General features: G+C 41.0%; 1 protein-coding gene across 5 annotated transcripts in view; it reads left to right on the top strand.

The window, feature by feature from the left end:
- Window positions 1-12,262, top strand: part of LOC140735965 (pleckstrin homology domain-containing family G member 4B-like) — a 231,519-nt gene that overhangs the window by 215,757 nt on the left and 3,500 nt on the right. For all 5 annotated transcript variants that reach the window (XR_012100852.1, XR_012100851.1, XM_073061594.1 and 2 more), the window contains one exon: window positions 10,175-10,239. Coding sequence is in view for 3 of the 5 variants with exons in the window: in XM_073061594.1 (XP_072917695.1) it covers window positions 10,175-10,219 (45 nt within the window). In the remaining 2 variants the exon portion in view is untranslated. The remainder of the gene's footprint in view (window positions 1-10,174; window positions 10,240-12,262) is intronic.

The raw sequence follows: 12,262 nt of genomic DNA, 5'->3' as shown, positions 1-12,262 counted from the left end.
CCTTCTGCCCATTCCTTTTCAATGGATTCAAAAACACCGGTGAACTCCCATTCAAGATAAAGTCATTTATTGGGAATGCCCTTATTCTCTCCTCTCCACTGGAGCCAGTAATATTTCAAAGCAAGGCAAGCATCTTCCTTTTTGAAGTTATTATTTAAGGGATTTTGGGACAAGTTGTTCTATTCCACGGGTTTCAGCTGTCTCCAGACTCTACCCAATTGTTCCTATCAGTGGTTTATCAGGCACCATTATTCCCAACAGATGGAATTAACATACACTCAGAGGCCAGTTTATTAGGTACACCCATACACTTGCTTGGTAATGCAAATATCTAATCAGCTAATTATGTGAAACAATGTATAAAAGCATGCAGGCATGATCAAGAGGTTCACTTGTTCAGAGCAAACATCAAAATGGAAAGAAATGTGATCTAAATGACTTTAATCCTGGAATGATTGTTGGTGCCAGATGGGGTGGTTTGAGTATCTCAGAAACTGCCAATCTCCTGGAATTTTCATGCACAACAGTCTTTAGATTTTACAGAGAATGGTATGAAAAACAAAAAAATAAATTCGCCATTGAGCGACAGTTCTGTGGGCAAAAATGCTTTGTTAATGAAAAGAGGTCACTGGAGAATGGCTAGACTGGTTCAATTGTACAGGAAGGTGAGAGTAACTCAAATAATCAGACTTTACAACAGTGGTATGCAGAAGAACATTTCTGAAAGCATAACACACTAACATTCACTCAATGGCCACTTTATTAGGTGTAGGAGGTTTCCTGAACCCTACAATGGAACAATTTGTTTGTTTGTTTTGAGGGAAGTGTTATTTCTGAGGTGCATTAACAGATTAGTGTAAATTGATCTGGATTCTGTCCATTACACTGACAGATCTATTTTGAATATGAAGTATCAGCCTGTAATTAGTTGATAAGTGAATTCATAAACACAAGAAATTCTACAGATGCTGGAAATCCAGAATAACACATACAAAACAGGAACTCAGCAGCTTGGGAAGCTTCTTTGGAGGGGAATAAGCAGTCAACGTTTCAGGCCAGACTGTTCATATTCATTTTGTTTTGACTGTGATGACCTGGAGATTGTGAGAACAAGGCCATTCTGTGTTTGAGAGCCAATACAGTCATTTCTTGATTAACAAAGGAGATATATTCCTGGTGCATATTCTGTTAAGCAGAATTTTATAAATGAAAGGGTACGATGAAATTATTATAGAAGACTACATTAGAAAAGCAAGGATGTAATGCTAAGGCTTTGTAAGACATTGGAGTATTGTGAGCAGTGTTTGGGCCCCTTATCTAAGGAAGTATGTTCTGGCATAGGCAAGGGTCCAGTGGAGGTTTTTTTTAAAAGTTTAAAGTAAATTTATTATCAAACTACATATATTACAACCCTGAGATGTATTTTCTTGCAGGCATATTCAATAAGTCCATAATAGAATAATAACTGTAACAGAATTAATGAAAGACTGCATCAACTTGGGCATTCAATGTGTGCAAAAGACAAAAAAATTGTTCAAATACAAAGAGAAAGAATTAATAATAATAAATGAGTAAGCAATAAATATCAAGAACATCAGATGAAGAGTCCTCCAAAGTGAGTCCATAGGTTGTGGGAACATTTCAATGATGGGACAAGTGAAGTTGAGTGAAGTTATCCCCTTGGTTCAAGAGCCTGATGGTGGAGGGGTAATAACTATTCCTGAACCTGGTGGTGTGAGTCTCGAGGCTCTTGTACCTGCTTCCTGACGGCAGCAACAAGAAGAGAGCATGACCCGGATGGTGGGTGTCTCTGACAATAGACGCCGCTTTCCTTTGACAATGTTTGATGTAGATGTACTCAGTGGTGGGAAGAGCTTTACCCGTGATGAACTGGGCTGTATCCACTATTTTTAGAGGCTTTCCCCTTCAAGGCATTAGAGTTTCCACAGTAGACTGTGATGCCAAATCTTCATAAACATCTAAGAAAGTAGAGGCATTGCCGTGTTTTCTTTATAAACTTTGTGTTCCAAAGTTAACGCAGGTTGGCTCTGTGGTTAAGAAGGCATATGGTGTATTGGCCTTCATCAATCATGGGATTGAGTTTAGGAGCTGAAAGGTAATGTTGCAGCTATACAGGACCCTGGTCAGTACCCACTTGGAGTACTGTGCTCAGTTCTGTTTGCCTCACTACAGGAAGGATGTGGAAATCATAGAAAGGGTGCATAGATTAACAAGGATGTTGCCTTATGAGAATCAGTTGAGTGAACTTGGCCTTTTCTCCTTGGAGCGACGGAGAATGAGAAATGACCTGATAGAGTTGTATAAGATGATGAGAGACATTAATCATGTGATAGCAAAAGGCTTTTTCCCAGGGCTGAAGTGGCTAGCCCAAGAGCCACAGTTTTAAGGTGCTTGGAAGTAGGTACAGAGGAGATGTCAGGGGTAAGTTTTTTTATGCAGAGAGTGGTGAGTGTGTGGAATGGGCTGCTGGTGACAGTGGTGGAGGTGGATACAATAGGGTGTTTTAAAAGACTCCTGGACAGGATCATGGAGTTTAGAATAATAGAGGGCTATGGGTAACCTTAGGTAATTTCTTAGGTAAGTACATGTTCGGCACAGCTTTGTGGGCTGAAGGGCCTGTATTGTGCTGTCAGTTTTCTGTTTCTATGTTTCAATTGAACACATCTACAAGGAGTGGTGTCACAGGAAAACAGCATCCATCATCAAGTAGCCCCACCATCTAGGCCATGTTCTTTTCTTGCGTCTGCTATTAGGAAGAAGGTATAGGAGTCTCAGGAGCCACACCACCAGGTTCTGGAACTGTTATTACCCCTCAACCATCAGGCTCTTGAACCAGAGGGGATAACTTCACTCAACCATACAACCATATAACAATTACAGCACGGAAACAGGCCATCTTGGCCCTTCTCGTCCGTGCCGACGCTTACACTCACCTAGTCCCACTGGCCCGCACTCAGCCAGCCCATAACCCTCCATTCCTTTCCAATCCATATACCTATCCAATTTTACTTTAAATGACAATACCGAACCTGCCTCTACCACTTCTACTGGAAGCTCATTCCACACAGCTACCACTCTCTGAGTAAAGAAATTCCCCTCATGTTACCCTTAAACTTTTGCCCCCTAACTCTCAAATCATGTCCTCTTGTTTGAATCTCCCCTACTCTCAATGGAAAAAGCCTATCCACGTCAACTCGATCTATCCCCCTCATTATTTTAAATACCTCTATCAAGTCCCCCCTCAACCTTCTACGCTCCAAAGAATAAATACCTAACTTGTTCAACCTTTCCCTGTAACTTAGGTGCTGAAAACCAGGTAACATTCTAGTAAGTCTTTTCTGTACTCTCTCTATTTTGTTGTTATCTTTCCTATAATTTCCTATAATTCAGTGATCAGAACTGTACACAATACTCCAAATTCGGCCTTACCAATGCCTTGTACAATTTTAACATTACATCCCAACTCCTATACTCAATGCTCTGATTTATAAAGGCCAACATACCAAAAGCTTTCTTCTCTACCCTATCCACATGAGATTCCACCTTCAGAGAACCTTGCACCATTATTCCTAGATCACTCTGTTCTACTGCATTCTTCAATGCCCTACCATTTACCATGTATGTCCTATTTGGATTATTCCTACCAATATGTGGTACCTCGCACTTATCAGCATTAAACTCCATCTGCCATTGTTCAGCCCACCCTTCTAACTGGCCTAAGTCTCTCTGCAAGCTTTGAAAACCTACTTCATTATCCACAACGCTTCCTACCTTAGTATCATCTGCATACTTACTAATCCAATTTACCACCCCATCATCCAGATCATTAATGTATATGACAAACAACGTTGGACCCAGTACAGATCCCTGAGGCACACCATTAGTCACCCCATTACTAAACTTTTCCATCAACCTATGGACTCACTTCCATCTCATGTTCTTGATATGTATTGTTTATTTATTTATTGTTATTTAGTTTGTATCATTTCTTTTCATATTTGCACAGTTTGGTGCCTTTTTTTACAATAGTTGTCTGTCTTACTGTGTGGTGTTTCATTGATTCTATTGCATTTCTTTGGTCTACTTTGAATGCCTTCTAGAAAATGGATCTTAGGGTAGTATATGGTGACATATATGTACTTTGATAATAGACTTACTTCGAATTTTGAATTTTGAACACATCCCATGGCAGCTCATTCCATATGCTCACCACCTTCTGCTTGAAAAAGTTTAAAGTAAATTCATTATCAAAGTACATATATATCAACATATACTATCCTGCGATTCATTTTCTTAAGGGCATTCACAATAGAACAAAGAAATTTGTGAGTCCTGAGTCAGTGGTAGGGAAGCTACTGGAGAGAATTCTTAGGAATAGGATTGATGAGCACTTGGAACACCATGGCCTAATTAGCGAGAGCTAGCATGACTTTGCAAAGAAGTTGTGTGTTACTAAAGTGATCGAGTTTTTTGATGAGGTAATGACGGTGATTGTTGTGGATGTAGCCTACATGGATTTAGTAAAGTGTTCGACATGGTCCCTCATGAAAGTCTCATCCAGAAGATTAGAAGGTGAATTGGTTGTTTGGATTCGGAATGCCTTGCCCATCAAAAACAGAGGGTAGTGGTTGAAGGGACTTATTGTAGCTGGAGGTCTGTGATTAGTGGCGCTCTATAAAGATCTGTACTAGGACCTCTGCTATTTGTGATGTATATAAATGACCCAGCTGAAAATATAAACACGAGAAAATCTGCAAATGCTGGGAATCCAAGTATTCTCCAGCATTTTGTGTGGATGGGTGGGTTAGTAAGTTTGCAGATGATACAAAGGCTAGTGGTGTTGGAGATAGCTTAGAAGACTGGCAAAGAATACAGCAGTTGCAGATATGGGTGGGAAAATGGCAGATGGAGTTTAACACTGCCAATTGTGAAGTGTGCCCCTTAAAGGGTCAAAGAGAAAGAGGTAGTATACTGGTAAGGGCAAGAGAGCAGAGGGATTTTGGGGTCCAAGTTCGTAGCTTCCTGAAAGTGGCTACATAAATTAATAGGTTGGTTTAGAGGAGATAAGGAACATCGCATGCTTGTCTTTATTAGGTGAGACATTGAGTCCAAAAGTCAGGAAGTTATGTTGCCGCTTTACTTTATAAAACTGTGGTTAGGCCACATTTTTAGTATTGCATACAGTTCTGGTCACCCCATTATAGAAAGAATGTCAAGGCTTTGGAGGGGATGTAAAAGAGGTTTACCAGGATGCTGCACTTTAGAGTGCATAAGCTTTCATGAGAGGCTGGGTCAACTTGGATTGTTTTCTCTGGAGTGGTGGAGGCTGAGGGGAGATCTGTTGAGTTGAAGTTTATAAGACAAGGCATAGATAGAGTAGACAGATAATACCATTTTCCCAGTGTTGAAATATCTAAGAGGGCATGCATTTAAGAAGATGTGAGGGGCAAGTTTTTTTGTACACAGAGCGTGGTGGGTGTCTAGAATGCATTGCCTGGGTAGGTGGTAGAGGCAGATACATGAGGGACTCCAAAGAGACGTTTAGGTAAGCACATGAATGTGAGGAAAATTGAGAGATATGGGCATTGTGTGGACAGAGGGGATTAGATTAGTTGGCACTCGATTGTTAATTTAAAAAGTTCAGCATAACATTATGGGTGAAGGGCCTGTTTCTGTGCTGTACTGTGCTAAATATAATGGAGTGAATGAAGAACTACACACAATGTTGGATAAACAACTAATGTGCAAATACAAAAAAAATCAATCAGACAGATAGAAACATGGAAAAATAAATATATAAATCGTAGCTTGGGTTGGCTATTTGGAGAGACTTGGTACATCACCGAGTTTGGCAAAACGTTTGCAGACGTTTAATCTCCATTTGAGAAGCTAGCAGCAGAGCGCACTTGAAGGTATTGTCTCCTCAGAATGCCAGCTTACATACTCCTCCAGGGTCTGAATGGATACTGATTAGAGAACATGAATTGTCGAGTCCATCAGGTCCTTCCCCCTCTCATTCTAAACTAGTTATAGTCTCCCCTACCCAAGGCAAAAGACCGTTGCCATCCAGCTTATTTATGCCTCTCATAATTTTAAACATTTCTGTTAGGCTGTGTCTTCCCTGGTAAACTCCCCCCTATGACTCAGGCCTACTAGTCCTGTCAACATTCATCTGAATCTTCTCTGCATTCTTTCCAGTTCGACACATCTTTCCTGTAACAGGGTGATGAAACCTGCACACAGTAGTTCAATTTCAATCTAAAGTTACAGTAATTCTTTTCACATTAATTTTTTTTTCATAATTTGATTCTTTAAATATAGAAATATTTAACCTTTTTCCCTTAACTGAAGCAGTTGCATTGCTTTGCATAAGGTTTCAGACAGCTCTGTGTCGCACAATGTTGACAAAAACTGACCAAATACAAAAATACACAAAATATGGTATATTTTCTTGCAAAATCTATTTTCACTACATTGCCATTATTAACCTTTAGAAGAGCTGGACCAGCTGGAAAAATGAGCTGAAAAATGGCAGATGGAGTTTAACACAGACAAGTGTGAGGTATTGCACTTTGGAAGGAAAAACCAAGGTAGAACATACAAGATAAATGGTAGGTCACTGAGGAGTGCAGTAGAAAAGAAGGATCTGGGAATGCAGATACAAAATTTCCTAAAAGTGGCGTCACAGGTAGATAGGGTCGTAAAGAGAGCTTTTGGTACATTGGCCTTTATAAATCAAAGTATTGAGTTGAACAGTTGGAATGTTATGGTGAGGTTGTATAAGGCATTGGTGAGGCCGAATTTGGAGTATTGTGTGCAGTTTTGGTCACCGAATTACAGGAAGGATATTAATAAGGTTGAAAGAGTGCAGAGAAGGTTTACAAGGATGTTGCCGGGACTTGAGAAACTGAGTTACAGAGAAAGGTTGAATAGGTTAGGACTTTACTCCCTGGAGCGTAGATTACTGAGGGGAGATTTGATAGAGGTATATAAAATTATGATGAGTAGAGATAAAGTGAATGCAAGCAGGCTTTTTCCACTGAGGTTAAGGGAGAAAAAAACCAGAGGACATGGGTTAAGGGTGAAGGGGGAAAAGTTTAAAGGGAACATTAGTGGGGGGCTTCTTCACACAGAGTGGTAAGAATGTGGAATGAGCTGCCAGATGAAGTGGTAAATGTAGGCTCACTTTTAACATTTAAGAAAAACTTGGACAGGTACATGGATGAGGGGTGTATGGAGGGATATGGTCCAGGTGCAGGTCAGTGGGATTAGGCAGTAAAATGGTTCAGCACAGCTAAGAAGGGCCAAAAGGCCTGTTTCTGTGCTGCAATGTTCTTTGTTTCTATGGAGTGAAGTTAAGCAAAAGATAAATCCCACAGACAGTGTCCTATATAAAATGTCCCATTCTGAGGTAACTTGTGAAGGACACCAACCTTGGAGATCCTCATGTGTTGCTGACTCACAATGATGAATAATAATGTCCTTGGGGATGTACAAAACTGAGAAATCATTACAATATTTGCACTGTCTTTCATTAACACCACAAATTACTTCAGCTCTACATACTGAATCACACCTATCATGTATACTGTGTATGTGTGTGTGTGTATATATATGTCTGTCTATCTACACACACACACACACACACACACACACACACACACACACACACACACACACACACACACACACACACACACACACACACACACACACACACACACACACACACACACACACACTCACTCTCGCTTTTATAAAACCTAGCACATTTATTTTTCAACATAGTCTCCTCTTACATTTACACTCTTAGTCCAGCGGTCGTGGAGAATACGGATCTTGGACCTCCAGAAAGTGTCCACAGATGGGTGATTGCTAAGTTTGCCACCTAAGGCAGAATGAGATGAGTTATACAGCTCTCGTTACATGCACATCAACTCTTTGAGTGATTATGCAGAAAGTTTGAAGTTAATATCTCCTTCTACCTTAGGCCATGAACTTATCAATAATCCCTGATGAGTTCACTGATGGCATGATGTCAGAGGACTGAAAACTTGCAAATGTTACTCCACTCTTTAAGAAAGGAGGGAGGCAGCAGAAAGGAAATTATAGACCAGCTAGCCTGACCACAGTGGTTGGGAAGATTTTGTAGTCAATTGTTAAGGATCAGGTTATGGAGTACTTGGCGACGCAGTATAAATAGGACAAAGTCAATATGGTTTTCTTAAGGGCATATCTTGCTTGACGAACTGGATGGAATTCTTTGAGGAGATTACAAGAAGGATAGATAAAGAGGATGTAGTGGATGTTGTATATTTGGATTTTTAGAAGACCTTTGACAAGGTGCCACACATGAGGCTGCTTTCCAAGTTAAGAGCCCATGGTATTACAGGACAGTTACTAGCATGGTTAGAGCATTGGCTGATTGGTTGGAGGCAGCAAGTGGGAATAAAAGGACCCCTTTCCAGTTGGCTGCCAGTGACTATTGATGTTCCACAGTGATTGTTGTTGGGACCACTTCTTTTTATGCTGTATATCAATGATATAGATGATGGAATAGATGGCTTTGTTGCAAAGTTTGCAGATGATATGAAGATTGGTGGAGAGACAGGTAGTGTTGACAAAACAGGAAGGCTGCAGACTGACTAAGTAGATGAAGGGTCTCAGCCCAAAACGTTGGCTACTCTTTTCTCACGGATGCTGCCTGACCTGCTGAGTTCTTCCAGCGTTGTGTACGTATTCTTTGATCCACAGCATCTGCAGATGCATTTTTGTGACTGAGTAGAATGACAAGAGGGTGGCAAATGAAATACAATGTTGGAAAATGCATGGTCATGCACTTTGGTGGAAGGAAGTGCAGACTATTTTTTAAAATGGGGAGAAAATCCAGAAGTCTGAAATGCAAAGGTACTCAGGAGCCCAAGAGGTCTAGAATATAAGAGCAGTGATATGTTGCTGAGACTTTGTGTGTGGCATCCATTGGTCTCGAGAGACCATGGATCTGCGCCTGGAGTTTCCAGGGCGCAGACCTGGGCAGGGTTGTATGGGAGACTGGCAGTTGCTGGAGACCGACCTTCCCCTCTCCACGCCACCGATGTTGTCCAAGAGAAGGGCACTAGGACCCATGCAGCTTGACACCGGTGACGTCGCAGAGGAATGTGTTGTTAAGTGCCTTGCTCAAGGACACAAACACGCTGCCTCAGCTGAGGCTGGAACCAGTGACCTTCAGGTTACTAGTCTGATGCCTTGCCCACTAGGCCACGCGCCAACACAGAGACTTTATAAGGCACTAGTAAGGCCTCACCATGAGTATTGTAAACAGTTTTGGTCTTTGTCAACGAAAAGTGTGCTGGCATTGGAGAGGGTTCAGAGGAGGTTTACAAGATGATTCCGGGAATGAAGGGAATTAATTCTGCTCCTATGTCATATGGTCTCATGGAAAGGGTTTTCATATGAGGAACGCTTGATGGCTCTAGGCCTGTATTCACTGGAATTTAGGATGGGGGGTGTGGAATCTCATTGAAACCTTTTAAATGTTAAAAGGCCTAGACACAGTAAATGTTTTCCATTGTGAAGGAGTTTAAAACCAAAGAGCACAGCCTCAGAATAGAGGGACATCCATTTAAAGCAGATTTGTGGAGAAATTTCTTTAGCCAGAGGGTGGTGATCTTGTAGAATTTGTTACCACTGATAGCTGTGGAGGCCAGTTCGTTGAGTGTACGAAGGCAGAGATTGATAGGTTCTTGATTGGCCACAGCATCAAAGTTTATGTGGAGAAGGATGGGGAATGGGGCTGAGGGAGCGGAAAAGAAGACCAGCCATGATTGAATGGTGGAGCAGACTCAATGGGCCAAATGGCTGAAAAGTCTGCTCCTATGTCTTATGGTATTTTGTCTTATAATCACCATTATGCTCTGGGTAAATGTCTCTGGCTATCCACTGTATTTATGCCTCTTATCACCTTTTACATCTCCATCAAGTTTAATCCAACTTTGCCCAAAAAGAAAAGCCCGAGCTCATTCAACCTATCTTCGTTATAAATGCCCTCTAGTCTAGGCAGCATCCTGGTAATCTCCTCTGACCCCTTTCTAAACCTTCTGCAACTAATTGTTGTTTGGTTTCATTTTATTTACAATGTACTGCTCTGTTGCAGGAAAAATCACCTGATGTACCTGTGAAACGATCAACAGCCGTCTGACCATCTGGAACACCACTTTGGTACGTACTTACATCTGCTACCAGATGCATGTTCACTGAGGATCTCTCCTCCTGGGACTTGGAAGCTCACTTGTTAGAGACCAAGTTAGGAAACTGGGTTGTAGGGTTGGGGAGGTGGGTTCAGGAGGTTGCAGCATTGTGCTGGAGAGGGTTGGGGTCACAGTCAGGCTGAGATCAGGTGTTGGGGTATTTGCAGAGGACATGAAAGGGTAGGTCGGAGTAGCCTATCTCCCATGGACCCAATCAGTCTGGTGGCCCAAGTCTGAATAAAACAGCTTCTGTATTCAGAGCGAAGCTCTGGTTCTGCCTAAAGAGATCCAGTCCTCTCCTGGGTTCCACATTCACTGGAGGATACTGGAGATGCAGCATCAATCCGTGACTAGTGAACTCCACTAGATGTCACTGCATTTGTCTACAATCCTCTGTGATAATGGAGCACTTGAAGGCCTCTAGTATTATTTCAGAGCCAAACTGTGACATAGCAGTCATTTAAAGGGAATAGCTTTCAGTACAGTGTAAATAATCATTGCTCAGGTCAGTGATCAGCAACAGTACACCGGTCAGTGATCTATTATAGAAAATGGAATATTACAGCACAGTACCTTCAGCTTACAACGTTGTGCCAAATTTTTAACCTATCAATCTAATACTCCGACATAACCCTCCATGTTTTTTATCATCCATATGCCTATCACAGGTTCTCTCAAAATTTTCACAAGAGAATTGGATGGAAATTTGCAAAAGCAATATGTTCAGGGCTAAGAGGAGCCAATGGGGAAATGAGAATAACTGGCAGTTCTTTTAAAGAGCAACCACGGCAAAAGTGGTTCTTGAACCAACTGGCAAAACCCTAATCACTATGGTTTCGCAACACTGTTGCTACTTTGATCACTTTGCACTTAAGAGGACTTATGTTTTGTTTTATTTTTTGTTCTTTCTTGTATAATTTTTGTTTAGGTTTTTCTTGAGAATGCTGCTTATCTAATGCTATGTGTTTGTGATGCCTCTGTAAGATTTTCAATGCCCCTGTCCATACATATACTTGTGCACAAGACAATGAACTCAAGTTTTACTTTTGCCTCTTTGCTGCCTAACTTTACACCTGTATTCAAAGCAAATAATTCCATTGGCATATCCCAATGCAGCCCAGTGTGTGGCCTGAACCAGAATGAGGCATGCACTGTGAGGGTATTTGGTTTGATGACTGCAAAGTTCTAAACTCAAATGAAGATCTTAAGTCCTGTTCACTATAGATCGGTACGGGAGGTTATACAATAGCTTACCTGCTGTTCAAAGACTAGTTGACTTCCCTGTTTATCCTCCATGGTGAGTTTAGCTGCCAATACTCACCATTTGAGTGATGGGTCCCTGACGCCCCCACCAGGGAGGTGATACTTCCAGCTAACTAAGTACTTTAAACACAATTCATTCACAAACTTAAATTTAGATAAAATTCTTAAAACACATTTAAAACTCACAGAGGAATTCTGTCTTATAAAAGATTCTCAAAGCACAGGTACACTTCCTATAAGCTAGAAATACATACCAATGAATTGCAGATGAACAAATTGTCCATTGTAGAAATCAAAGGAAGAGGAATGAATTCTAGTTCACCCCACATTTCTGTCATTCTACTTGTTGTTCTTGGCCATTCCTAACAAGCCTGACTGCGCTCTTGCATTGATACTATTCTTTTGCCACTTGGGTGACTGCACACATGTGATTTTTTTTCAGATTCCTTTTCACACAGATTGTCTATAAGTTTCTGGAGTAGAGTTCCCAGGTACCTACAACTAATGCAGTGAGAGGTGACTCTCATGAGCACATAAATCTTCCACTATTTATAGATCAGCTATTTACTATGCTAAATGATAGTATCAACCTGGTTTGCAAGTTTTCTTGAATTAAATAACTTTTCCAGTTTTAATTTATATTAAAGACAATGACATAATTCTATTGTTTTTAACTGCATTTCTTGAGCATTCAGCCTCGTGCTGTGGGACAACATCCTATGCTGTATAGA

Source organism: Hemitrygon akajei, chromosome 11, assembly GCF_048418815.1.
Source record: "Hemitrygon akajei chromosome 11, sHemAka1.3, whole genome shotgun sequence".
Classification (NCBI taxonomy): Eukaryota; Metazoa; Chordata; class Chondrichthyes; order Myliobatiformes; family Dasyatidae; genus Hemitrygon; species Hemitrygon akajei.
Note: the sequence above shows the minus strand (reverse complement) of the source record. Positions and strands in the feature narration are given on the sequence as shown.